The sequence below is a fragment of the Heliconius melpomene genome, chromosome 4 (assembly GCF_056956725.1).
Source record: "Heliconius melpomene rosina isolate 202511_hmr_F chromosome 4, ASM5695672v1, whole genome shotgun sequence".
In the NCBI taxonomy this organism is placed as follows: domain Eukaryota; kingdom Metazoa; phylum Arthropoda; class Insecta; order Lepidoptera; family Nymphalidae; genus Heliconius; species Heliconius melpomene.
Window position 1 is genome coordinate 5,931,291 of NC_140392.1, and position 25,326 is coordinate 5,956,616.

The following is a 25,326-nucleotide window of genomic DNA, read 5'->3' on the forward strand; positions in this document are numbered from 1 at the left end:
CAGTGAATTTATGAAAACGGAATGTATCTTCTCCTCCATATAGGATAAAGTCATAAATCATGCCACTTACTCCAGCTCGCACGTAATTTTTGAATCCCTACTTGTTGGGTTTATCTTTCATGTACTGCTTTCTGTTGCCTGCCTTTCTTCCTTTATAAGCAATCATCATCTCATTTATACTAAATTTGTTTTCATTTTCTTGCAGCAAACAGTTTTTTATTATTTTTTCTGCTATTGGTCTTACTTTGTAATATCTATCAGTATCTTCTAAGCTATTATCAGCAAAGTGTAGAAATCTACGAATCTGTTGATAGCGTTTTAAACTCATTAGATCTGCTATCGGAGCATACCGGAATCTACTGCTCCAATAGTCTAAGTAACTAGGCATTGAGACAATACCCATAAGTATATGGATAGCTATAAAATCACGCATTTCGTCTTCTGTCACTTGAATAGATTTGCCAGTTTTTTGAACAGAGTATAGATTTGACTGTACGGTAATATCGGTCACAATGTCTGAAGAAAAAAATAAATTAAAATATTCTAGGGAATCTGCAGTGGGCAGGAAAGAGGCATTCATTATATTATGGTCTTGGTTTTCTTCAATTGTAGCTTGGTGACGGAAGGTGACGCTTTTTTTCCATTTATAGGTTAGTACAAATTTCGGAACTTTCTTTCGTCTTTTAGCCAGCATTGGAGTAATGTGCCTTTGGGCTCGAGTTTTCCTAGTAGCACTTTCAGGAGTTGATAAAGGGGCTTCAGACGGAAGAGATGGTATAGAAGATAAGGAAGGTATGTTCTCGTAGTTCGGTTTTCTAGTCGGTGTAGCTGGGCAAATTTGACGTAGAACTGGAGTCAATTGCAATGATGTTTCTGTAAAATCAAATTCAGGTGGATCGTCCCCAGTGTCATGATCTTCAGCATCAGGTTCAGGACTGCTTAAAATATGCATTCGCTCTAAAGATGAATCTAAAGATGGTGCTGATGATGAAGCTAAACTTGGAGTATGCAGATCTGCCAATTCATTGTCCATGTCGGACCTATCACTGGTATCTGAGGGAGCATGCTGTATAGGCACAAGCGCCAATATTTTACCCGTGCGTCCATGCAAAGTATGCTGTTGGCAACAGAAAATACCGAAATAAGCAAAATAAAACCCATAACTTCAAAATGTTAAAAAAAAGACAACTATTTTGGATTAATTTATCATTAGGTATTTGGCATCGTTCACCGTGATGAACATAACAAATTGTAGGTACTTTATAGGTTATTTGGCAATGTTCATCACAATAAACATAAGCTTTTGGCGGGTCATAAAACTTGAGGATTCACATAAAGGCACATAATTCACACACCAAAATATAACAAATAGTCTAGATAAGTTAGTGAAAGCATTAAAATACTTGAAACAATAGAAAATCAAGTAAAATCTTTATATTTACCTTGCGGAACATAGACGACCCGCGAGGCGCCGACATTTTGCTTTGACAATGACAAGTAAAAGTGTTGCCAGGTGCGTAGACTATTTTTTTACTATTAAACGGTATACGGTTATACGGTATGATAATATTACAAAAAATACGAATTTGGTGTAAAAATATAACGAAATCATTTTTTTCTCATATGTTTCTCACAGTGAACAAAATCAAATTAAGGGTTAACCTTACTTTGTGAGGTTGAAATATTAAAATTGTTATTAAATGTGAGCCTAGCTTCTTCCTGTCTAGCAGCTACAATAGCTATCTCTAACGTGGTAGGTCTAGCTAGACGTACACCTATAGCAATTTGGAAGTCTAGTTGGTTTGTTTACTATTCTATAACCATATTTTCGTTATACTCTTTTTACTATGGTTTCCTACAGATAAAGGAGTGTCAAGCATATCTCGAAGCCGTTTATCAAAAGCTTCGGCATCTTCGTTTTTATTACGGCGCGTTTGCTTAAGCTCTTGCATAAGTTGAATTTAATTTCTAGGTTCAGGCAATCGTCTAATTAAAGCCCGTTTAATAGTGTCCCATGAATTGAGAGACTCTTCGTATGCTATCACATCTTGCATTGCGGCTCTATTGAGTTTTAATTAAACAAACGATAGTGGGGTGGTGTTTTGCTGTGCCCCCTATTAACCCTTTCAGACCTGATTTTTTATTTTTTAGAATTTGTTTGAGCCGATTTTATTTCAGTTAGATATTCGCCTATTGAGCATGGAAAAACAAAAAAAAAATTGATTATTAGATTATTTTCCGAGAAAATTGATGTTTTCTTTATGTGATCAAATGTGGACATTCGGCCTAAGTGATTATAATAACTGATGTATGGGTATAATTGAACAAATAACAAATAGCTTGATTTTGGCCATTTTTATTATTACAAAAGTATGAAATTCAAACTAAAAATAATTAAACATCTTCAAAACAAAAATAAATCTTCTTACAAAATAAAACAACATAAAAAATCTTCTAAAAAGACAACAAAATAGTAGGAACTTTAGTTACTTAGGTATGAAAACTTAGGAAGCAATTTTTGTCTTTAGTCAGACATAAGTGCACTTTGCACTTTATGCATTTGATGCGGGATTTCCCTTTACACCCCGTTAACTTACAGCGCGCTCCACAACCATCGTCATGAGCTGGAAAGTGACCAATACCATCTCGAGCAATTTCAGTTGACGGACGTACTTCTCCTGGTCTTCTAGGAACAACTACTGGTAAAGGACTGCTCAAACTACTTGGACGACCCCTTTTAGCACCTGATATTTTGTTTCGAAGAACTAAACTTTCAGCTAAGCGTCGACGAAAGTGAAGAAGTGCGAGCCGTTTTGCTTTTGGTATCCCAAGCAAGTCACAATCCATATCATACTCGCGGTAGGCTTGAACAACTGCCAAATCTGATGCGTGGAATATCATACGCAAAGGCCACTTCTTTGACTTTATAAACGTTCTATAATAACTCATAAGTTGATCAAGGAGATCTACCCCTCCCATGGCGTGATTGTACTTTTTTACAATTTCAGGCCTCTCGACTTCTATAAATCTCTTCTCTGTTTTGGACCATCTTTTCACCATATCTTTTTCTCCTATACCAACGAAATTGGAAGCTAAGTTGGCTGGTTTGTTATCAAGCCATTTCACCATGGTGACATCTCCATCCGTACTACAAAGCTCTTCGGCAAAACCCCTTGGTTTCTTTTTTATATCTTTGTCACTAAGCAACGGTGGCCTTGTAAATCTATTGACACGCGCAGTGCAGGTAGCCATTATGCCTTTGTGTTTCAAAATTTGGAGCATGTAATAAGACGAGAAGTAATTATCGCAATATAACTCATGACCTCTACTGTCACCGACTCTTTTCATTAGATGTAATACTACCGCAGCTCCAAAGCCTACTTTCTTTATCAGTGACCTGTCTAATTCTGGAATAGAATTTTGATAAATAATAAAGTCATAGGCACGGCCATTTTTCCCACACAAAAAGAAAAGCTTGATTCCCCATGGACAAGGTTTTCCTTTGATGTACTGCTTAGCAGAATGTTTCCCTGTAAAAGGAACTATTTGTTCATCGACACACAATTCTTTTTCTAGCGGTATTTCTAAGCATCGGCTTCGGATCGCATTATAGATTGGTCTTACTTTATAAAACACGTCAGTGCAATTAGTAGGCTTTTTCATATTATCTACTAAATGGAGATTGTTACGAAGTTCAAAGAACCTATCTCTTGCCATATTGTTAGTGAAAAGTGGAATGCTAATATGATTTTCCCAGTACATTTTCAAAACTGGATAGTTGAAAACTCCCGTTGCCATGTGCAAACCAAATAAAATTTCAATTTCATAGCTGGACGTAGGCTTAAACCTGGTTTTTCCTGACTGTACTGCATATAAGTTTGTCATTTCGGCCATTTGTTCAAAAAGCTCTACAGGAACATATCTATTATAATAACAAATGGGATCTTGCACGATGGGTTCTAAAGCTATTGGTAGCAAGAAATCCGTTGGTATTGTGTTATTTATTTGTCTATGCCTCCACTTTATGTTCGGTTTTGGCGTAAGGTAATCGAAAAGTTCAGCATTCGGCGTAACTTGCTCCTCTTCGCCCTCCACAATATCCGGCTCTCTTGGCGCCTCAGGCTCGGACTCGTAATTGAAAGCTGACCTTTCTTCGTCTTCACTTTCGTCTTCTTGTTCGTCAGGGGGGTCAAGTGGGGTGTACTCTCTTTGATTCTGAGTTACTACATCGGCTCCCAACCTAACGTGTCTCGCAAATGGGACATTATTATTATTTCCCACATCCTCATCATCCGAAGATAGCTCAAATTCCGACAGGTTATCCTTTTCCAAAGCTCTCAAAGCATCCCTCGAAAACATGATTATAATTTGATCATAAATTTACCTGTAATAAACACAATTTAAGACTTTACCACGCAAATTTTATAATAAATTATAACATTTATTACCAGAAAATAACTTTATTTACTAACAGCAGCAAAGTACCTATTTTGAAAAAAATGTTTAACCAATACCTACTGTCCACGTTTGTGGACATAACGAATATTCGCGATTTATTGTACAAATAACTAAAAATTTTGATGTAAAATACTTTGTTCTTTGCCTATATAGTATAACTTATCCATTTATATTTATTTCAAAACATATCTAGCAGAAAAACTTGAAATTTCAATAAAATAAAAATGACTTACCTACTCAGTTCAAAGTTTCGCTGGTAACTGACCGAAAATGGCTTAGAAGTGCACACACGTATCAATAGATGCCGCTAGTTGTTTCATTTTTAATAATTTAGAATGTTCGCAAGCGATGACAACAGTTTTTATTTACGTAAAATTTAAATTTAGTAGTAAAAAGACTCAAAACTTTTATGTCCTCAATTGTGCACGCGAGGTCTGAAAGGGTTAATCTTAATATATAAGCTACTTCTCTTATATAAATATTTAAAGCTTTTAGATCGCGGTAATAATGATTGAAACCGTTTGCTGGCTTTAATACTATATTATATCCTACCGACTGAGCCAGGTCAATTACGTAGACGAGAAAAAGGCTTTTTAAAAATATATATTTATTTAAATTTACAAAGAACCTTTCAGTATCAGAGCAGGTTGAAGACAACAAATATTAATTAAAATTTTTTATTATTGAAAATAGTTAACTCAGCAAATATATTGAACTCTATTATTTGTTTCCTCGAGCTCCAAGTGCGGCGTCAGGGGAATGTACATCTCGAATGTATCTCATATTGCAGAATTAGCTCTTGTAAAATATACATCCTTAATATTAGTTTCAACTACATTATGCATATTTCAAAATCTCTAATTAAATCAACTCCAAAAATGAAATAATAACTTTCATAACAATGTAAATAGAAACTTTTATAAGAACTAGACAGAATTCCATTAGCGAGATTATTGAACTACCAATACATAAATTTACAACTCCTCCGCTTCTTACTGAAAAAAAAAACGTATGTTTTAGTAAAGTCACCAATTTTATCATAAAATAATACAATATTTGAATGTACCACATTTGGTATAAAATAGTAAAAAGTAATTAACTAAAAAGGTTAGGTATATTCAGTTATTCAATTTACCTGAAATTTTTAGTAGTCACTATGTCAAATTTTATTTGAAAGACTTAAAAAAATAAATGAATTTTAACGCTAGTTTGGTTATATAAAATAATAAAATTAGTGTTCCAACCAAGTATTATTGACCAATTGATATTTTTACATCTTCTCAGGCGTTCAAGGTGCTTAAAATTCCATATGCTTAAAATTGCGTAAAAAATGAATTTTGCCTCTAACTTTTTATTTTATTTATTATTATAATAGAAAAAGATACATACATAAAGTACATAAGGTACACGTTTCCTTAAGGTTCTATCACCATAATAGTTGTGCACCTTAAGTACTTCGAATTTACCTGCGGACATAGACCGTGTGCCATGCTCATTATCAACTAATTTAAGGCCAAGCTAGGATTGCTATGGTTGTTAATAGCCAAGAGATATTTATGTTTTAAACTAATTGGGACTATGTTACAAGATTTTAAATAATATTGAATATTCACTTTTAGAATTTTCTTTTAATTTTTTTTTTATTTTTAAAGCTACATCCACGGGCGCATAGTTGCCCGTGCCTTTTTTTATTTTATGAAAGTTCTTTTAATGTGGCGTACTTAATTTTGGGACAATTTAAACTGTACTTATATCTAGAACTTAAACTAGAGGAGTTGGATGAGACCCCTACCGACAATCTTTTTTTTTTCTTTTCCTTATTTTTTTTTAATTATTATTATGTTTCTCTTTAAAGATTTACGGGTTCAAAAGAACCCGGTCCTTTGAAACTCTATTATTATTATTATTTTTAACATATATTATTATAGTACATTATATATATAACTGTCTTTCATATAATTATTTTATACATGTATAGGTGTGGAATCTTAGATTTGGCTGGCTTATGCAGAACGCCTTCCTTAAGTTTTTGGATCAGTGCCTCTATCACCCTATCGTCCTTTTAATTAATTTAATTTTTACTTACTAGGAATCTAAAAAATCTTAACTGCAACGCTTCAAGCTTAATTATATATGATTTAAATGCAAGACCATAGCTATTTGGGAGTGCTCAATTTATAAGCGAGATAGACAAGATCATGATGAGAAAAAGGAGCAGTTACCTGTTCATGTGCAGCAACAAGATTTTTGTTAGAGACAATTATCAAATCTACAAGAGATGGTCTCCACTTGGGGAAGAAATGTGACAGCGTCGCGTCGTATTACATAATTATAAAGCATTTACTTACGCAAAATATCATAATAGTCAAATATAATGTCTCTAACAACTCTGACTTTTGGAAATGATGTTATTTTTACTATGAGCTTGTTCATTTTAGATCCAGATGTATAGTCTTCGTTATCTTTATAATATATATCAAGCTCACAGGAATCGAGGCAGCCACAATCGTAAGATATGCGCGGTAGACCCTCGACGTGGTTGAATTTTTTTAAAACTTCTTCTGATGCTTCCAAAGCTATTATTTCCTTTCTATAATAAAGAACGCATTTTAATTCGTATACGAAGCAAGTGCGTTCATGTTCTGCGAAATGCAAAATAATATAGATAAGTTAGAAACTTATGTATATTTATAAGTAAAGTAAATGTGAATTTGGTATTTTTTTTTCTGCTTCACGCTTCACGCGTAATTTGCATGTACTAGGGTTGGCAAAAGAAGCCTATTGTCAATACATTCCGCTCCCCACTTTCTACTGAATTCTGGTGGCACGACACCAGAGCGAAGAAATGAAGATATTAAATATTTAATTTCCTCGAGTGGAAATCGAACCCACAATGTGCCGTGTTGTCAGTCACACGCTTGTGCCCCTGCGCCACGACACACTCGTGGCCTCCTCATTTTAATTTTAGATACTAAATATGTATTTTTTATTTTATTTTAACATCTACATCCACGGGCGCATAGTTGCCCGTGCCTTTTTGTATTTTACAAAAGTTATTTTAATGTGGCGTACTTAATTTTAGGACAATTTAAACTGTACTTATATCTAGAGCTTATACTAGAGGGGTTGGATGAGACCCCTACCGACATTTCTTTTTTTTTTTTTTAAATGTTATTAACATATATAACTTATTTTATATAATTACTTTATACATGTAAAGAACACCTTCGCCTATTAGATTTGGCCTGGCTCATGCAGAACGCCTTCCTTGAGTTTTTGGATCAGTGCCTCTATCACCCTATCATCTTTTTGTGACATTGCCCCTTTTAGGTTCGCCTCCACCACCTCCGTAGATGAAGCGCCCACCGCTCGGCTGATGAAGTTGCCTATTGCGTCTCCTCCGTCGTCAGAGTAATAGACACAGGTGTTGGTGTGTCTCGTCACTGCGACGACTGCGTGAGAGACGCTCTCATGTACTCGGATCCGTGCGCATCCGGTTCGGACGATGACGACGTCTGCGAAGGTCTGCCCCTGGGCCTCATGGATAGTCATGACTCGCGAACCTGCTCCAGCTCCATATCCCTGGTCTTTCAGCTGCCTCTTCTCCTCCTGCGTGTGGACCAGATACAGGGTGCCGTCATTACAGTGTGGTATTCGCGCGTCGGTGTATCCGAGAACCTTTAGGGAGTGGACAATGGGGCTTGCGGAGTAAATGCTGTTATATACTCCGGCGAGGGCATAGGCGACGTCCATTGGGCTCCGGTGTGTGCAAGGCAACTCGCATGTGATGTTGGTTGTCAAGCTAGGCCTGCAGTATCTTAGTTCGAATAGATTTTGTCTGTCGATGTACTGCAGCTGATTGATATCTCCGATGAGTGTGACCTCGTTCGGTCCTGACAGTGTGGCCGCCATAACAATGGCGCCGAAGTGGTTCATGAGGGCTTCCTCCACCGTTAGCCGGTTTATAACTATTCCCTCATGAAAACCGTTGACTAAGATCGAGGCCATTGTTCGCACTCTCTTTGTCGCTTCCGTGCCAAGGCGGTGCGCCAGCTTCTCTCTTAGATCTTTCGCGGCCTCTACTGTGGTTGTCGCTACTACTTCCGTGTCCTCATCGAAGTGCTTGATAATGTGAGTTGTCTTACCACACCCCGGAACCCCATTTACCCAGGAAAGTTTTGGTAGCTCCCAATTCACGAAGGCTGCGCCCGGCTCAGGATCGCTTGAAATGGCGTTTGCCATTCCGAGTATCCTATCGTCTAGCCTCACTCTCGTGCATTCTGCCACTACTACCACTTGGTCGCTCTCTGATGTCAGGAATTTGGGGGGATCGTGTACTCTTGCACTACTATTTAATAACTATTTTTGTCTTTCCGGGCATTCTAAGCTATAGGCCTATGTATGTGCCTGGTCCGCGGTTTCCCTTTTTGATTTTGCGCAATTTGCACACCGGGGGGTTTCTAGATTTTGCCGTTTTTGGCAGACCTTCCCCGCGTGGTCCTCTCCGCAGTAACTGCATAATTCCGTTCCGGCTTTGCAGAGTCCGGGTGTGTCCGAAGCCAAGACATTTGGCACATAGCACTAGTCTAGTCTAGTCTAGATCTTCTCGACCTCGGTGAACCGCTTATATATCACCGGGGAAACCTGAAGTACGGGATGGCATTCGTGGGGATTCCGGGCGCGCTTCCTGTAGCGAACCCGTATCCTCATGTCTGCCTCTTGGATGTTTTGGAGGAGATGTTTGTTTTGAGATGTGGTGTATTCCACGAGTTCCTCTTTTGTAAGGCAGCTGAGGACTCCCTTCACGCACACTAACGGGTCTTGATTGGTGGGCTCTTTTATTGTGAGGTTTTGCGACTTTTCAATTTGGCTTTTTACAATGTTTTTGTCCTCTTTGGTAGGGCACCGTATAACGACCTTCTGATCCCTGGCCTTTCGGACCCTATCCACTTTTGCACCAGTGGCCCTGAGATGGAGTGCGTCTCTTATCCTCGTTATGACATTGTCACTCGTCTCTGTTGGCAATTTTGACGCGATGATAAGTGTGTGGTTCGGGTGGGGAGCCTTTGGCTTGGCAGCGGCCTGTGCGAAGGTCTTCGGTCCCTGGTTGTTTCTCTCGCGAGTTCTCTGGTGTTTCTGTTCAGTTCAGTTAACTGGTTGTTTCTCGCAGTTCGCGAGATCCGTTACCCCCTTCTTGATAGTGGCCAGGGTCTGTTTTACCTCCTGGACCGCCAGCTTGGTGTCTATCGACGGCCTCGGAGGACTGCTGTCACGGCGCCGCGTTTCTCGAATGGTTCGCACCTCAGAGGACATTATTTCTAATTTTTCTTTTATCCCGCATATCTCTGGAGTTATATCTTTGGGTATGGGAGGGGGGGTTTGTGGCATGTTGATTTTTTCTTTTATTTCTGTTAGTGTCGTTTCTATCGCCTGCAGGGACTCCGTCAGCCTCGCTCTTTCCTCGGTGTCTTTGTTGTTGTTGGGGGCTTGTGTCTCCGATTGCCTGTGCAAGTTTTCGGACACACGGGACGCCAGGTTGTCCACGTCCCGCCGAAACATTTCAAACCGGTTAGCCAGAGATGTCAGGTCCTGGTTCCTGGAGTCGGAGAGCGAGAGCACCGTTTCGTACAATCCCTGGAGGCTTTCAATGGCGGTTGTCTTGACTTCCCTCTTCATGTTTATCACCGACTCTAGCGCGGCCTTCCCGTTCTGTAGCAGCGTGTTGGCCACCCCCGTCACCAAGTCCATCTCCACCCCCGTGCCTCTTTTGGAGGTGGTGTAAAGGAGGCTGATCCTCCTTCCTGTGCTCGAGGCCACGGAGCCCGTCGGTGACGCGGGCCCGTCCGAGTCGGACATGCACGGCTCCACTTTGGGGATAGTGATGCTAATTTCAGCCGTGTTGGGTGGCGCTTGCTGTGGAAGTTCCATTTGTGGAGGCGGCGGTTCTGCGTGAGCCTGACTTTACAGAATCTGCTTGCGATTTGGTAGACATTGTGTTGTATTTTGTTGTACTTGTCTATATAGTGTTTTTTCTTAAATATCTATTACAGTGTTTATTCTTAATATTTATACAATATTTATTCCTATGTATCTTGTCTATATAGTGTTTAATATCATATGTTTATATGTATATATATATATTATTGCTATTATTATTATTACTATAAATTGTTTTTTTCTTTTTTTTTATTGTCGGTAGGGACTCACCTTTCGCTGATGTTCTGCGATGTCTGTGTTGTTGGTTGTCCCAGGAAGATTGAGTACGCCGCGATGGGTGGTAGCGCCTTTGTTAACTTTGGCTCTCTGGCTGTGTGTGCGCTCGCGTGGTCGGAGACACTGTCTGATGCGGTGAAGTGACGGCGTTGGTCTGCGAGCACGTATATTCCGTACAGTATCACGTACGATTTCACGTACGATTTCACGTACGAATTCGCTGCAGTACGTGCTTCTCGGCGGGCACGTACGTTCAATCGGCGAAAACGTGACCCGGAGCACGAACTCGCTACAGCGAACAACTTGTTTCTCCTGAGATCTTCCCGCAAAATCCCGGTATAACTCCGGAACCCTCACTGATTTCGCGTCACAAATACAGGGTGAGTCATATTGAACTTTCCGATTTCAATAAGGTGTGTATTAAAAACAAAGCGACATGCAGTAAAAATTATTTTATTGTTTGAAAGCAATTCATGCAGTTTTAATTTAGTTGGTTTTAAAAATGATATCCTGTAAATGTCTACCTCCATTGACCACACACTGCTGAAGCCTTTCCCGGAAGTTGTCCATTACTCGTCGAGTCATATTCAGCGGAATAGCATTGATTTCTTCCGTGATTGCAGCCTTCAGTTCATCGATGGTTCGGGGACGATGCGTGTACACCTTTTCCTTCAGGTAACTCCAGAGAAAGAAATCGCAGGGGGTTAAATCAGGTGATCTCGGCGGCCACCCAAAGTCACCTCGCAAAGAAATGAGATGACCGGGAAACATTTGTCGCAGGATTTCCATTGAACGCCTGGATGTATGGGCTGTAGCACCATCTTGTTGGAACCAGATGTTATCGTTGTCATGATTCTGCGTTAATTCCTCCAATTTCGGTTTCAGAAAAGTTTCAAGCATGTCGCAATACCGAGCAGAGGTAACTGTGACGACTTGACCATCTTCTTCAAAAAAATAGGGACCCCACACACCAAACTCTGCAATAGCGCACCACACTGTCACTCGAGGGCTGTGAAGTGGTCGTTCGTGTAGGTTTCGTGGGTTATTCTCAGCCCAGTATCGAAAATTCTGTTTGTTGACAGTTCCGGCGAGGTGAAAATGTGCCTCATCACTGAAGATCAAAACAGCAGTGCGGGGGATCTGCTGAATGTCGCGGCATAAATTTGTTCGTGTGTCTAAGTCTCTAACTGTTAATTCTTGCACTACCTGAATCTTGTATGGGTGAAATTTAAGGTCTCTATGCAGTATTCTGCGGACACTACTGAGCCGCCATTTTTAATAAACTCTTCAACTACGAACGCACGATGTTGTCCCGACCAAGCCATTGCTCACACTAAAACTGCATGTCATGGCGCGTCTAATGACACCATCCCCACCCTTCTACTCCTTCCCTTCTTCGTGCAACGTCCTTCCAAAACCGGAAAGTTCAATATGACTCACCCTGTACTACGTCCTGTCGAGTCACTCACTGAGCTGCCTTCCTGCCAAAATTTGAGGCGCTAGGCTCCGAATTTCCTATTTTTTAGGAATATTTTCCGCGGAGCAGATGTTGCGCGTGCGAGTGTTGAGCTTGTTCTTCTAACGTGATGACACGGGTTCTTCGTTTACCTTCTTGGACCAATAATTATCGTAGAGCTACGTCTTCCCGATTATTGTTGAGATGTTATTCCAAATGTACGTCATTAGACGAATGTGATTTTACGTCGATGGACGGGTTTCTTTGTTTTCCTTCTGTTTGCGCTTTTACATCATTAAGATGGGTTATTATGTTTTCCTTCAATTGACTTCTTATACTAGACTTGTTCGTAAGGGTCCATTGGAACAGTCTCGGACTGGCGTTCACGATGAATGTTTCTTACAATTGTGCAGACAGAAATGAAATAATATATAAGATGTTGAATACTTATGAGTGCTAGGAGAATGAGTTTTCCTGATGGTGGCAGACTTTTCACGAACTCTGGTATCTCCATGATGCGTCTAATTTGAATTTGATGAATAACGTAATCTATAATTACGACGCCAGTTTCTGTAGTTAACCAAATGATAAATAAACTACTAAATATGTATTAGTATAAGTTAATTGCATTGAACACCTACTTAGTGGCCGGTAAAAGTGAGGAACACATCCACAAAGCTTTTGAATCATTTTAATTCTACATTCCAGAACGCAATGGCTATATGAATAAATAGGATATCTGTCATCTGTAGGTTCGTCAATAAAACTGAAATAAAATAAAATTATTTATTTTGCACTCTTTACCTATTGCTTTAAAAAAGCTAAGAAATATAAACTTTTTAAACTTATTATTTATTTTGCAATCAACAACCAATTAAATAATGAATATGTACCGGACGGGCGGAAATCAAGTGAATGAGCCGCTGATGCCCTGCACACTATAGATTCCAGATCATGGGAACACGGAGTATGCTGAGACCCCAAGACGTTCAGACGTTCTTGTTAGACGTTCTGATAAGAACGTTGAAACAGGATATTGAATCGGTATAACGGTCGGTGACTGTCGGCTTCTTTAACTGTGTCTTGTTTCCGATCTTCCTTGTTTCCTTGCTTCTTGCTGTGCTCGCTGTTGGTTGCCGACTGACGCTGTGCCGTTCGTTTTCGTTTTTCGAATGAGCAGTATGCTGTTGGCCATATCGGCCTCTACAGCGTCACTGGGCTTGGGGAGGCCGAGCTAGACGAGCTCTGACCTTGGCATGGCTACCGTGGAAGGTACCAACAAAAGAGAACACAGTGGCGCAAGGGCGTCTCCTTTGAGACACGGACCGCGACTTGTGAACACCGTTCGTAGTGGGGGGCTTTGCTTCGATCGAATCGACCAAAGCCTACTGGGGAGGGCTCTTGATGCCCTATTGGATTATTGAGAGTGGGCTCCTCTCGCGCCGAGGCGCGATTGGGCCACAGTAAAGCTGGGACCTCGTCTCCACCGGCGGGGACGGTGTGCGTAGCGTGTGTGTTTGCGATTGTGTGTAGCCCTACCTACAAATTTAGGGTCGTTCGCTTTAGTAATGGGGTCAGCATCGCTAATTTAGAAAGGAGTAATCCTGGCTTAGGTTTACCTCCCCACGGGGCTGGCGGGTGGAGGAAGTGGCCCTGGAGGGCTTGGGTTTGGCACTCTTTGGTGCTTTGGAGGCCTTAGCGGCTTGGGTTTCTGGAAGAGGTTTCCTCCACGCGTTAGTGGAGGGAGGAGGGGCTGGATGTTGGCTGAGGGCCGGACGGGTTTTGCGCTGGACGGGAAGGCATCCTGCGTGGGGCCTTAGGGCATTCGCGGTAATTTGCGGGATGCCCTTGGGTCTCACACAAGACGCAGCTGGGAGGTACGGCCGGGTCTGAGACCTTGCGCGGACAGTCAGCTGTGGCGTGACTTTCTAGACACTTCACGCACCTGGGTTTTGCGTGACAGTTTTTGGCAGTATGCCCATAGAGCTGGCAGCGGTGACACTGCCCTGGAATTCCACGAGACCATGGCTTATCAATAGTGATGCCCGTGAGTGATCAGACGGATTTGATATTAAAGATTTGTTTGCCCTCAGGGCTACGGTCTAGGACAGCTAGGACCATGTCGTAGCTTTTCTTTGTGTACTGATTGTACATACGGTGGACTGCTTTGATGGGTAGATTTTGGGATTTTAAGTCCCGGAAAACGGATTCGGTCTCTAAGTCGGAGGGGATACCCTTGAAGACTACACGTAACTGACGCTCGCCCTCCAGAGCGTAGGAATGGAACCCTATCTTGGAATTTCTAAGGTGGGTTGTAAGGACCCTGTGGTCTTTAGGTGTTAACACCTGAATTCTAATGCCCTGAGCTGTGGATCTGGCAGAATTGAACTGCACTTTAGTGGACAACATCCATAATTGTAAGTTGTCCTATGCTTTCTTTTCCTGTACTATAATCGGGGGAGGTAACCTGTCCCTACGAGTGCCGGCCGGTAGCGGTACCGAACCGTCGCCGGAGTTGGACGCGGGGGTCGAACTGTATTATTAGCTGTCGTTGGTGTTGTATTGTCGGTATTGTTTGTCGAATCTACCTGCGCACCCTTTTTCACTACCTGCGCGTTATTCCTAGACCTACGCGGGGGTGAGGACTGCGGGAAGGGGGTTTTTAATGCGCGCGCGGCGCGTTTGGCTGGGGTTGATGGCGGAGTACCTGACGATCTACGGGCCTTCCGTTTGGCCGATTTTGATTTGACGGTCTCGAAATCGTCATTATCCTCCACACCGGGAGTTTCTTCCTCGTCGGTTGAGGCCTCAGAGGATGACGAAGACGACGAGGGGTCCTCCGCGGCTTCGGACTCAGACTCGGACTCCGCGTTATTTGCGGAAGCCTCGTCCTCATCCGAGCCGGCGTCGGCCTCCTCAGGTTCGTCCTCATTTGCTATTAGCTCGGGCGATTGAGCGATCGCCTCATTGTTTTAAGGCCTTCTAAGGCGTCGGGGAAATGTTGCGCGACGTAGTTTAACAAGTTAACCGCGTCTACTCGGATCATTTTGAGAGAACAAGTGACCTCCCGCCAAGGCGAGGGGTGTGTGCCTACTTTGACCTAATGTCTCGGCCTGGTGGGGCCGGGAGTACCTAGCTTAAGCTAAAACTGTGTAAAATTACTCACGTGGGTATGAATGCAGGTGAAATCCTATGGACACTAACATACTACACTGCACTACACAAAACAACGGAGATCGCCGCTCGCCGAACAAAACGACGCCGATTGGTCCTCTTCGTCTTCTTGGTGGTGCAGGGTGGCGTAAGCCGAGAGTGCGCGCGTGCGTGGATTGGTTTTGTTTTTGGTGAAAAAGCGAAGCCAAGCGGACATTGAGACGTCCGGGCGGTACCGCGGTCGCATTGCAACTCCACGCTGTGAGCTGAGTTCGCCGTAGGCCAGGAAACGGTAGCAGGGTGTTAGCCCTATGATCGTGGCTTCCTTTCTGCACCCATTACTATGGGTGCGTCTGTGGGTAGGCATATAGCCAGGGAGGGGGATGGGAGTGCGCCTGCTGTGAGTGACAGGGGCACAAGGAGAGGAGGGGGAATTAGTCAGGGGAAAGGATGAGCTGAATGCCACCTGGGCAGTCAAGCTCAGCCGGGTGAGACCCTCGGTTGCCCCGAGGGAGGCCCAGCTTAAGCGACCAGCGACCGAGGTGGCAGCTCAGGAGTCGGACTCGGGATCGGATTCGGGGGGAGGGAGGAAATCCCTCGGAAGGCGACGCACGTCAGGGGGCCGCGTGTGCCACGGCGCGATGCTGCGAAGGTGCAGGTGGTCCGAGACATCCGCACGGCGAAACGCGTTGGACGCGAGCCGGCGCATGTGATCCTCCAGGCTCTCTATTCTCAGGTCACGCTGAAGAGTGGCGTTCTTGACGTAGGGAGCCTGGGTAACGCGCCGGAGGGCAACGTTCTGGACCACCTGCAGGATGTTGCGTTGTCGGGGACTCGCTAGGGCGTACCACGCCGGGGCGGCGTAGGTGAGGTGCGGCCTGACGTACGTCTTATAGAGTGCGAGCTTCAGTCGGAGGGGGAGACGGGACCGGAAGAGGGGGCGCAGCAGGTGCAGCGCCACTTTTGCCGCGTTCGCGGCCTTCTTGACATGTCCTATCATCGTGAGCCTCCGGTCAACCACGACGCCGAGGTAGGTCGCGGTGGGCTTCCAGGTGATCTGCTGACCCTGCAGGCTCAGCGGAGGAGGCAGGCTCAAGTGGCGCCCCAGAGAGATGATCTGGGTCTTGGCCACGTTGAGCGAGAGCCTCCACTCCGCGAGCCAGTTCGGCAGCAGATTGAGCGCTCGCTGGAGCTTGACGGCGGCGTGATTGGCATTGAGGCTCTTGGTGAGTAGGGCCACGTCATCGGCATACAAGGCGAGCATTGTGTCCTTTTCGGCTGGCAGGTCGTCGGTGTACCAAGAGTAGAGCGCAGGGGAGAGGATACTCCCCTGGGGTACACCGGCGGCGATCTGGTAGGTGCTGGAGTGGGCGTGTTCAACTCCCACACGAAAGGAACGTCCGCTCAGGAAGGCGGCATTAGTGGTCGCTATGTGATGCGGGGTGCCAGCGCGGAGCACCTTGAGAAGGAGTCCCGGGTGCCAGACGCGGTCAAACGCGCTGGCAACGTCGAGGAAGGCTGCAGCAGCACTCTCCTTCCTGTTGGCTGCTGCTGCAGCAAAGTGTAGCACCCTGGCCACCTGGAGCGTGGTGGAGTGGCCACTGCGAAAGCCAAACTGTTCTTGCCGCGGATGGAGGTGCGGCAGGAGAAGCGGAAGGAGAAGCTTCTCGAACAGTTTGGCAAGTGAGCTCAATAGAGTGATGGGCCTGTAGGCGTCGGCGTTGCGGGTATTCTTGCCGGCCTTGGGGAGCATGACGACCAGGCCCTCCTTCCACGCCTGGGGAAAGTAGCCCAGGCGCAGGATGGCGCTGAAGAGCCTGGCCAATGCTGCGACAGTTTTCATGAGTAAGTGTTGGAGCGCCCCATTGGTGACGCCGTCCAGGCCTGGCGCCTTCCTAGGCTTAAGCCGGCCGATTGCCTTCCTGACGGCAGTCGGTGAGATGAACGGCGGCGGCGGCAGAGGTAGTGCAGGAGCAGCGAGACGGGATGACACTTCAGCTTCCATCTGAGCGTGGAGTTCTGGACGCTCACTTAGGTTTGGCTGGAAAGTAGCCGCCAGGTGCTCTGCCAGGGTCGCGGCTCTCTCCTCCGCAGAATAGCGGAGGGAGCCGTCGGGTTGGAGGAGCGGACCAGTGGGCGGCTTCTCCTTCATCAGCTGGCGGCTGAGCAGGTTGAGCGAGGGCTGGTCCTCGCTTGCCCTTTGGATGCGGCGCTCCCACGCGTCAGAAGCGTCCTCATCGAGCGCAGCCCTAATGCGCTCGATGAGTTGATTGACCTTTGTTTTAATCACCGGATCCCTGGTCGTCTGCCACTCGTTGCGGAGCTTCCTCTTTTGTTGGATGAGCTTGGCGACGTGCCCAGGGATCGGCGTGAGGCGGTGAGATCTTGGGGGCACCGTCGCTGACTGCATCGCGTCCTGGACAGACGCGGTAATGTCGGCGGCCAGGTTGTCGATGGCGGCGGAGTCAGTGAGCGGGGGGATGTGCGTCGGCTTCGTGGCGAGGGAGGCCTCGAAGCACTCCCAGGAGATCCGGCCTCGGGCCGGAGGTGGTTTGGCCAGGGTCAGCCCGCCGGAGAGAGTAGCCAGGACGGGCTGATGGTCCGACCCGAAGGCATCGGGCAGCGTCTCGAGGTCTACGGCTTCCAGGCCTCGGTACACCGCCAGGTCGATAGTGGCAGTCGGCGTAGTGGTAGTGGGTAGGCTGGTCAGGTCCAGCCACCTCGTATCCAGCGCGCTGGGCATCTCTAAGGAGACGGCGTCCGTCGGGGCAGGCGAAGGAGCAACGCCAGGCGGGGTGCTTGGCGTTGAAGTCCCCGGCCGCCAGCGTTGGTGTGGTGCTGTCGAGAATCGCCCGGAGCTTGCTGACCACCAGCGGACGGGAGCTCGGATCCACGCTGTGCCGCCCGACGCGCGCCTTTTATACGCGAGGCGGTCGGAGCTAATAACGGTAAAAAGAGCCGAGAGTCACCGAGCCGTTTTGTCTTTATTTATCCAAAATTTTCACTATGACTATGACATATTTACATTCATATTTTAATAACTATTTATACGAGAGATCTAGAGTTTACATATATAAAAGGTATACGAAAATGTCTATCAAACGATATATAACACAATATACTATTGAACTATTATTTATTAGAAAATTACAAAAAACAAGAAAAGTATGACGAAATTCACACAAGTAATTACGATAAAATATCTCTCATATCATAGATAATTATTACATATCTCATAGATAATTATTTACACACATTAGGAATATACAAATCTGTTATTTTACAGAAAACTATGACAAACAATAATTAATAATAAAATTTCTATACGGAAGTTACTATTATATAAAAAAGCGATTAATGCGGCAAGTCATAGTACAACTATACAAATACGATATAAACTAGAAAAATATTATTGCAAAACTAAAATGTGACACTTAAATCGGTTTATAATCTCATCTATTTTACTATTAATATTTATTTATACTATAAAGTATTTAAATATACATCAAAAAACTAATAATAACATTCAAAACTACGAGAGTGGTATGACGTCACTTTTTGCCGAATGAAAGAGTCTCAACCATGTCGTGACGAGTCCACGGCCGATGATGCGCGTTCGCGTCGTCGCGTTGTCGCGAACAGAATAATTTATATATTAATTATTTCATATTTAATGGGTACCGTTAATTATGAAATGTTTATAAGGAAGCAGTGATATAATACGTTTATATGAACTAGAGGCCAGTCGCGGCTAAAATCAACTAGAAATTGTTACTATTTCATACCGGCATTTTCGAAGACGCAAAGATTTGTATCGTAATTGTTCGGAGATACGACTACTCCAGATAGATAGTCCGAATGTTATCACGCCCTCGACGTCAAAAATGAAAGTTGACGTTGTACTAGTTGTGATTTCATCAGGACTATGGATGAATACCTGGAAATATTATTTATGGCTTAACTAATATGAAAGTTACTGGATTTTTGGCTTCGGGGACCAATTATACGGGGATATATATATAAAAATACCTTGTAAACAGGTGCATAATTTGCTAACTCTATGTGGAAGTCGGCTTCGAAGACGGATAGTTCAATGTTGTTTTTAACATAAGATTGGTCATGTTTTTTTCTTTTCCTAGAAATAGATAAAATAAATAAATAAGAGGCTGTAAACGTGACGATTGTGGATTCGACATCTACTCGGCTAAAGCTTAAATAAATAGCGTGTAAAGCTTAAATAAATTGTCTAAAATCTTTACACATCTCATATATATTTTTTTCATACACATTTCATGTGTAATCTTGTAAAATCTTTTAACCTGTTAACCGGGGAATTAGCTATTGCTCAACTCGTTTCAGAATAGGGACTTTTTCTTCGCAGCGATAAGTAATATCACACCTCAAATAATAAAGGAATATCGTTTTTAACTTAGGGTTTTTATTTATTTTGATAAAATATTTTATAATTCAAATGTATTCAATGTACAAGGAATTTATTGAACAAATTATAATAATTATTTTGCAGTATGATATTGCTTGAAACAGTGTGGCATACACAAGGCAGCACAGCAGTCAGGACACCAGAATCTCGATCTTTGCGTCTCCTGGTTACGTTTACTCTTGAATTTTGGTATATAATCCGTAAAATGTCTTTCAATTAGTCGAGATGGTTTTGGTGTCAAAGAAGGGCGTCCCTTACTAGTTGATGGCGACTGCGACACATTTCCGTATTTTTCGACACCTTTTTCGACAATTTCTATGAGAAAATGGAGCCTATCTAGATGACCGCCATCTTTTTTGTATGAAAGATATGCATTCAAACATACCATGTCCAGTGAATGTAAAAAAAAATTATAGTAATATTTTTTTACTTGACTTCTAGCGATTTCATAAGTTTTAATTTGTCCGTCAGCAAGATCAACTCTTCCCATGTTTTTGTTATAGTCAACGATAACTTCCGGTTTTGATATGGTTTTCCCTCGTTTTTCCGTTTTCATAAATTTATTGTCGATTTAATAGATAAGAACAACGTAGAACGTAATGCGTTCAATATATTAAGCCCATTGCAGTGGGCTCTTATGTATGACGAAATATTTCGTCGTACCCAGCTAACAGGTTAAATATGTATAATAATATTAATTATTCCACTCTTTGAAATAAATACTCAAGTTGGGTTTCTGCAATAAATACAGATTATTTAAAATTTTATTTCTATTTTAAAGATATGTACATAAGTAAAAAAAATAGCCTCACCTGCAATAAATACAGAAAACAACATACTCCAGGCGATTTGTTAGTTTAATTATTATTTTTATAACAATTTAATATTTTACATTACGACTGACATTGCAGCCTGCATTGGAACACCACATATTCAAATTCAAGAAAAGTGACGCTTCGAGTAAATGAGGATCGTTATTTTTCTTAAATATGTATATCGGATTTAAAAGAAATTATTTATATAATGACGTTTTATAATCGCAAACATAAAACTTGGTTACAATAATGCAATAAATTTTAAGCATGATTGTTTTGAGCTGTTTTATTATTAATGTAAATATAATGCTCACTTAGGCGTATCGTATTTTGCAACATTGGAATTTATCACGTGGCACATTCCCATTTCCGTCATAGCTGCCTCCACGCCAATCGACCAGTTCATATTAGTGGTCAGCCAGCTGTTTTCAAATTTCCTGAACACCGAAGCCGCTACTGTTGCATAGTCTTTTGGATGAATTAACTATTCACAATAATACATGAATTTACTGTCGTGCTTTCAATAAACATGTAATAAATATTACTTTGAGGCCACTTGTGGCGCAGGGGCACAAAATGTGCTAAGCGCGATAGGTTCTTGGTTTGATTCCCAATTTATTAAAATTAAATTTTAGCATAGTTGTAGATATTTACTGCAATTACATCGTCTGGAATAGCTAGATCTAAATATTCCAAAGTGTCCAAAGCAGATTGTGATATAGCCCACATATAAGCGTCTACATCTAATCCCGTTAGATTATTCGTAGCACTGGAAAGAAATAAATAATATCAACACGTTGTGATTAAAATATTAGCTTCTATATAAATATAGATATATATTATACTTTAAATAAAATCAGCTTCACGATGTATCCCACACCCAGCAGGGTAGGCAGAAGGAACTTAGTGTTAAGTACACGTTGTTCCCCACTTTCCGTCGAATTCTAGAGGTATTGCGTGTTAAGTGGCGAAACTTAAAGTCGCGCTTTGCCTCTATACTAGATTAAAGAAATGGAAATATAAATTTAAATAAATATTTCATTGCCTCAAATGAGTATCGAACCCACAACCAGTAGCGCCACAATTGGCCTCATATTGCTAAGTATGTTTATGACTTACTCAATAAACGATCGAAATCTTTCAACATCCGGTTTGTAGAGTGGACAAAGAGTTATTGCAGGATAGGAAATATTCCAATCAAAGTAATTCATTTCAACGCTCATTACTGTAGGTGCAGCCTATAAGAGTATATAAAAAAGTATACTTAAGTATAGATTTGAACCTATTTTTATTATTGGTAATGAAATGTAACGATTTTTTAGTTCAAAGACAGGAAAAATTTAACTATATAAAATTAAATTCAATAAAAACTTACCATGAACCTCGAGTATTGTATGTTTAATAAAAGAAAAACGATGCCAAAACATATTATGAAACTAATTGTCCAAAAGATCCTGTGAAACAGAACCAATTCTTATGAGTAAGTATATTCTTTAATCCTTGTTGATAATTGTTTGTTTTAATATGGAAATTAGTATCCATTATGTTAACAATACCTAATTAAAAATATATATTCTAAAAGTTTTCAAATTTTCAATTTTTTTTCAAGAGTCATAATTCTGGCTTTTGAATAAAAATCAATTTAAAGCCAAATTTTCAATTTCCCGCAAATTGTTGTTTTGGTGGGCATACTTTAGATGGCAGCAGCATCGTTTTGTTACCCTTTTTTTAGTATAAAGTGAACATTCTTCTAGTAAATGTGTTCTGTGCGTCGATCGCAGTACACCTGTATATGTATGTTTGTAACGGTTACATTGGACGTGATTATGACCAACTTTCAAACGACGAATATTCGCAAATAACGTTAAATCTTTAAAAATAATAACCTTAAAAGGGGAGTGAAATCTAGAATTAAAGCCGCCAGTTCAAAGGAAGTATCAAATAAAATGGCTCTGGCTAAGCTAAGCTTGAATTTCAGAAAGAGCTCGAGACCTAATTTATGTACGGAGCTTTCGTTGGGCGAGCCCGACTCGCACTTGTCCGGTTGTTCAAACCTTGTAGAGGCCTATATTTTTTATTAGATGGCAATTATTTCATTAATTGGCATTATGAGGCCTTCAAAATAATAGTTATCCTAGAACCTCGACAATTCACGATCCTCACGAGATTTTTTCTAGCCAATCTGTGGATGTGGCTGGAATATACAAAAAAAGTAAATGTGTGAAATATGCAAGTTGCATAGAAGTTGAATACTATCTACTTACTTCTCTAAACTGTGAATTTTATTATTCACTGTGTAAGACAAGCCGTGTGTTGTTGAAGTTTCAAATTCATTTCGCAAGTATTTCACTATTTTCATTTTACCAAACACAACGTTGTATTTTTCATTTTTTCTTTTTAATTTTGATTCTTTGGTTCTATTCATAGTACTGTCTATTTTTTGCTTATATTTCATACTTTAATTTTATTTAGCCTAATTCACTTACAAATTTAGAAGTATCTACCCTTAATTTGATAAGATTTTTTTTTAATTTCTGTTATTTTTCCATGTCTGTATATACATTAGGATATCTGTAAAATAAGCAAAAAGATATATTATTTTCCATTTTTGAGATAATCAATGTCCGCTGTGAAGAACACTGACAATGATATAGTAGTATATAGTAGTTATAAATATTGACGTCCAGTGTAGCGGCCAGCACTCAATATGCAGTAAATAAAAAATAATTTTCATTTATTCAGTATGAAAATTAAGGAAATAGTTTCTGGCATTTTTACCAGTCACAAAACAAAGTCGGATATTGTATTTTATACAAAAAACAACAGTTTTTTTCTGACAATATCTGCAACGTCCTTCATCCATAATTGACGGGAAATGAAATATTTTACAGGGCTTAAAGGTCTTGCTGCGTAAGGTTTGTTTATTTTTTAATGTTCCCTTTTGATTCTTTTGGCACTTCTGTTGGCCAAAAGTAGGTTTTCATATACCTGTTGTCTAAATACCTTAAGGGAATTTTTACTTCTAGGCCTACGTTGGTTTCGATAAACAAGCCAAGCATTATTCAAGCAAAACATTTGGGCAAAAATAACTAAGTACCACCTTCTGCTTTTGAAAGGTATTTTGTACAATGATATCAGCATGTCTGCAAGATCTACACCTCCCATGTGCCTGTTATACTCACGTACTATTTGCGGGCATTGTACGTCAACTTTTTTTGCAAATCCTTAGAATATCTTAGAATTTTTTCGATGGGGTAACTAACTACGTATGTGCTTATAAATGTCTTGTTATCATTCCACCGAACAACAGCTAGGCGGTTATTATCGCATTTCGATTCTGAAAATACACCCCTCTCCTTCTTCATTTCCTTTTCTCCGGGAATAACTTTTTCAGCTCTTCGAAGACGATTATTCCTTATTGTTCCGAAAAAGAATATAAAAGAGCTCTGGCGAAGAAAAGAAATTATCACAATAGATAGTAGCAGGCTTACGTTGAATAGTTTGGCACAACTTGTGCTCCAAAACCAAGAGTTAACTCTTCTTCTGTGAAGAGTGATACGTAAAAGTATCTTCGCCTCCATATATAAGGAAATCGTAAATTGTGCTATATACACCACCTCGCACGTAGTTTTTAAATCCCCATTTATTGGGTTTATCCTTCATAATATATTGTTTACGTTTTCCAGCCCTTTTGTATGCTATCATCATTTCACAGTACTGAAATTATTTTCTCGTACTTGTAGCTTCAAACAATTCTGCCTTACTTCGAGAATAGGTCTTATTTTATAATACCTGTCACCATTGTCGTGATTGTTGTGTGCAAAATGTAAGTAGCAACGAATTTGCTGATACCTATTTAGCGGCATTATTTCTGCTATATTATCATACTTCAACTTTTGTGACCTATAGTCTAGGTCCGACGGCATTTCTACTATACCAATAATAATGTGGATGGCTAAAAAATCTTTAAATTCATTTTCAGTAAGTTTGGCAGACTTGCCAGTTTCTTGGACCGAGTAAAAAGTTGTTTGTTCTACAATACGTGTTTTTTGTTTGTTACCTCAGAACTTTTGACTGGGTCAACTGATTTTGATTATTCAATATAATAATAAATATCCAATGAGGAGCGGATAGGATAAGGAAAAGCTACGCTACATTAGATAAGGCAAGAAGGAATACATAATATAAAACGCGTAGTTTTATAAAGAAAATATATTATAAAAAGGAAAGCACAAGAAGTAAAGTAAGAAAGCACACAAGCAAGCAAGGTAAGATTACGGAAGGATTACAATAGAATTTAAGGGCACAAATTAGCGATAGGATTTGCGTAATTATGAATAGCCACGGAACGAAATCAAGCGTGTGGTTGTCGCGAGTAGTGGGAAAGGCTGACTGGATGTTATTGGGTAGACGGCTCGCCCGTATATATCGTAGAAAACTCTCTGATACAGTTCCGACTGCAAGTTCTTCAAGGCATCGCAAATACTGCGGCTTCCGGTCACCTAATTCCTCTTTCGTCACTAATTGCTTGATCTGAGCATCTTGTGACTCCGACAACCTTTTGATAAGTTCCACTTTAAGTTTTTGTTATTTGTTATCAGTGGGCGGGTTAATTATAATATCTTTCATCTCGGCGGCGTACTGGTGCTCTAGTTGTGCGATGACATAATAAAATTTGGTGATATCCGACGTAATCCCGCAAATAAAAAATAGGAGTTGGACCTGGGCGGACCAGAGCGCAGGCTCTTTAGGCCAAAATGGCGGCATCTTCATGCCCATGCGGCACATGG

The 25,326-nt window shown here is 41.5% G+C and overlaps 2 protein-coding genes across 2 annotated transcripts in view; one reads left to right on the forward strand and one right to left on the reverse strand.

The window, feature by feature from the left end:
- Positions 1-25,326, forward strand: part of LOC146539545 (uncharacterized) — a 73,715-nt gene that overhangs the window by 15,082 nt on the left and 33,307 nt on the right. The window lies entirely within an intron of this gene.
- LOC146539546 (uncharacterized) lies at positions 6,656-22,895 on the reverse strand. The gene is made up of 7 exons (XM_085185151.1): positions 22,801-22,895; positions 21,194-21,305; positions 20,851-21,020; positions 19,310-19,415; positions 19,066-19,217; positions 12,769-12,893; positions 6,656-7,100 (listed from the first exon to the last, which is right to left on the reverse strand). Exons 1-7 carry the CDS (start codon positions 22,893-22,895, stop codon positions 6,799-6,801), a joined length of 1,062 nt encoding a protein of 353 aa, XP_085041277.1. The 3' UTR covers positions 6,656-6,798.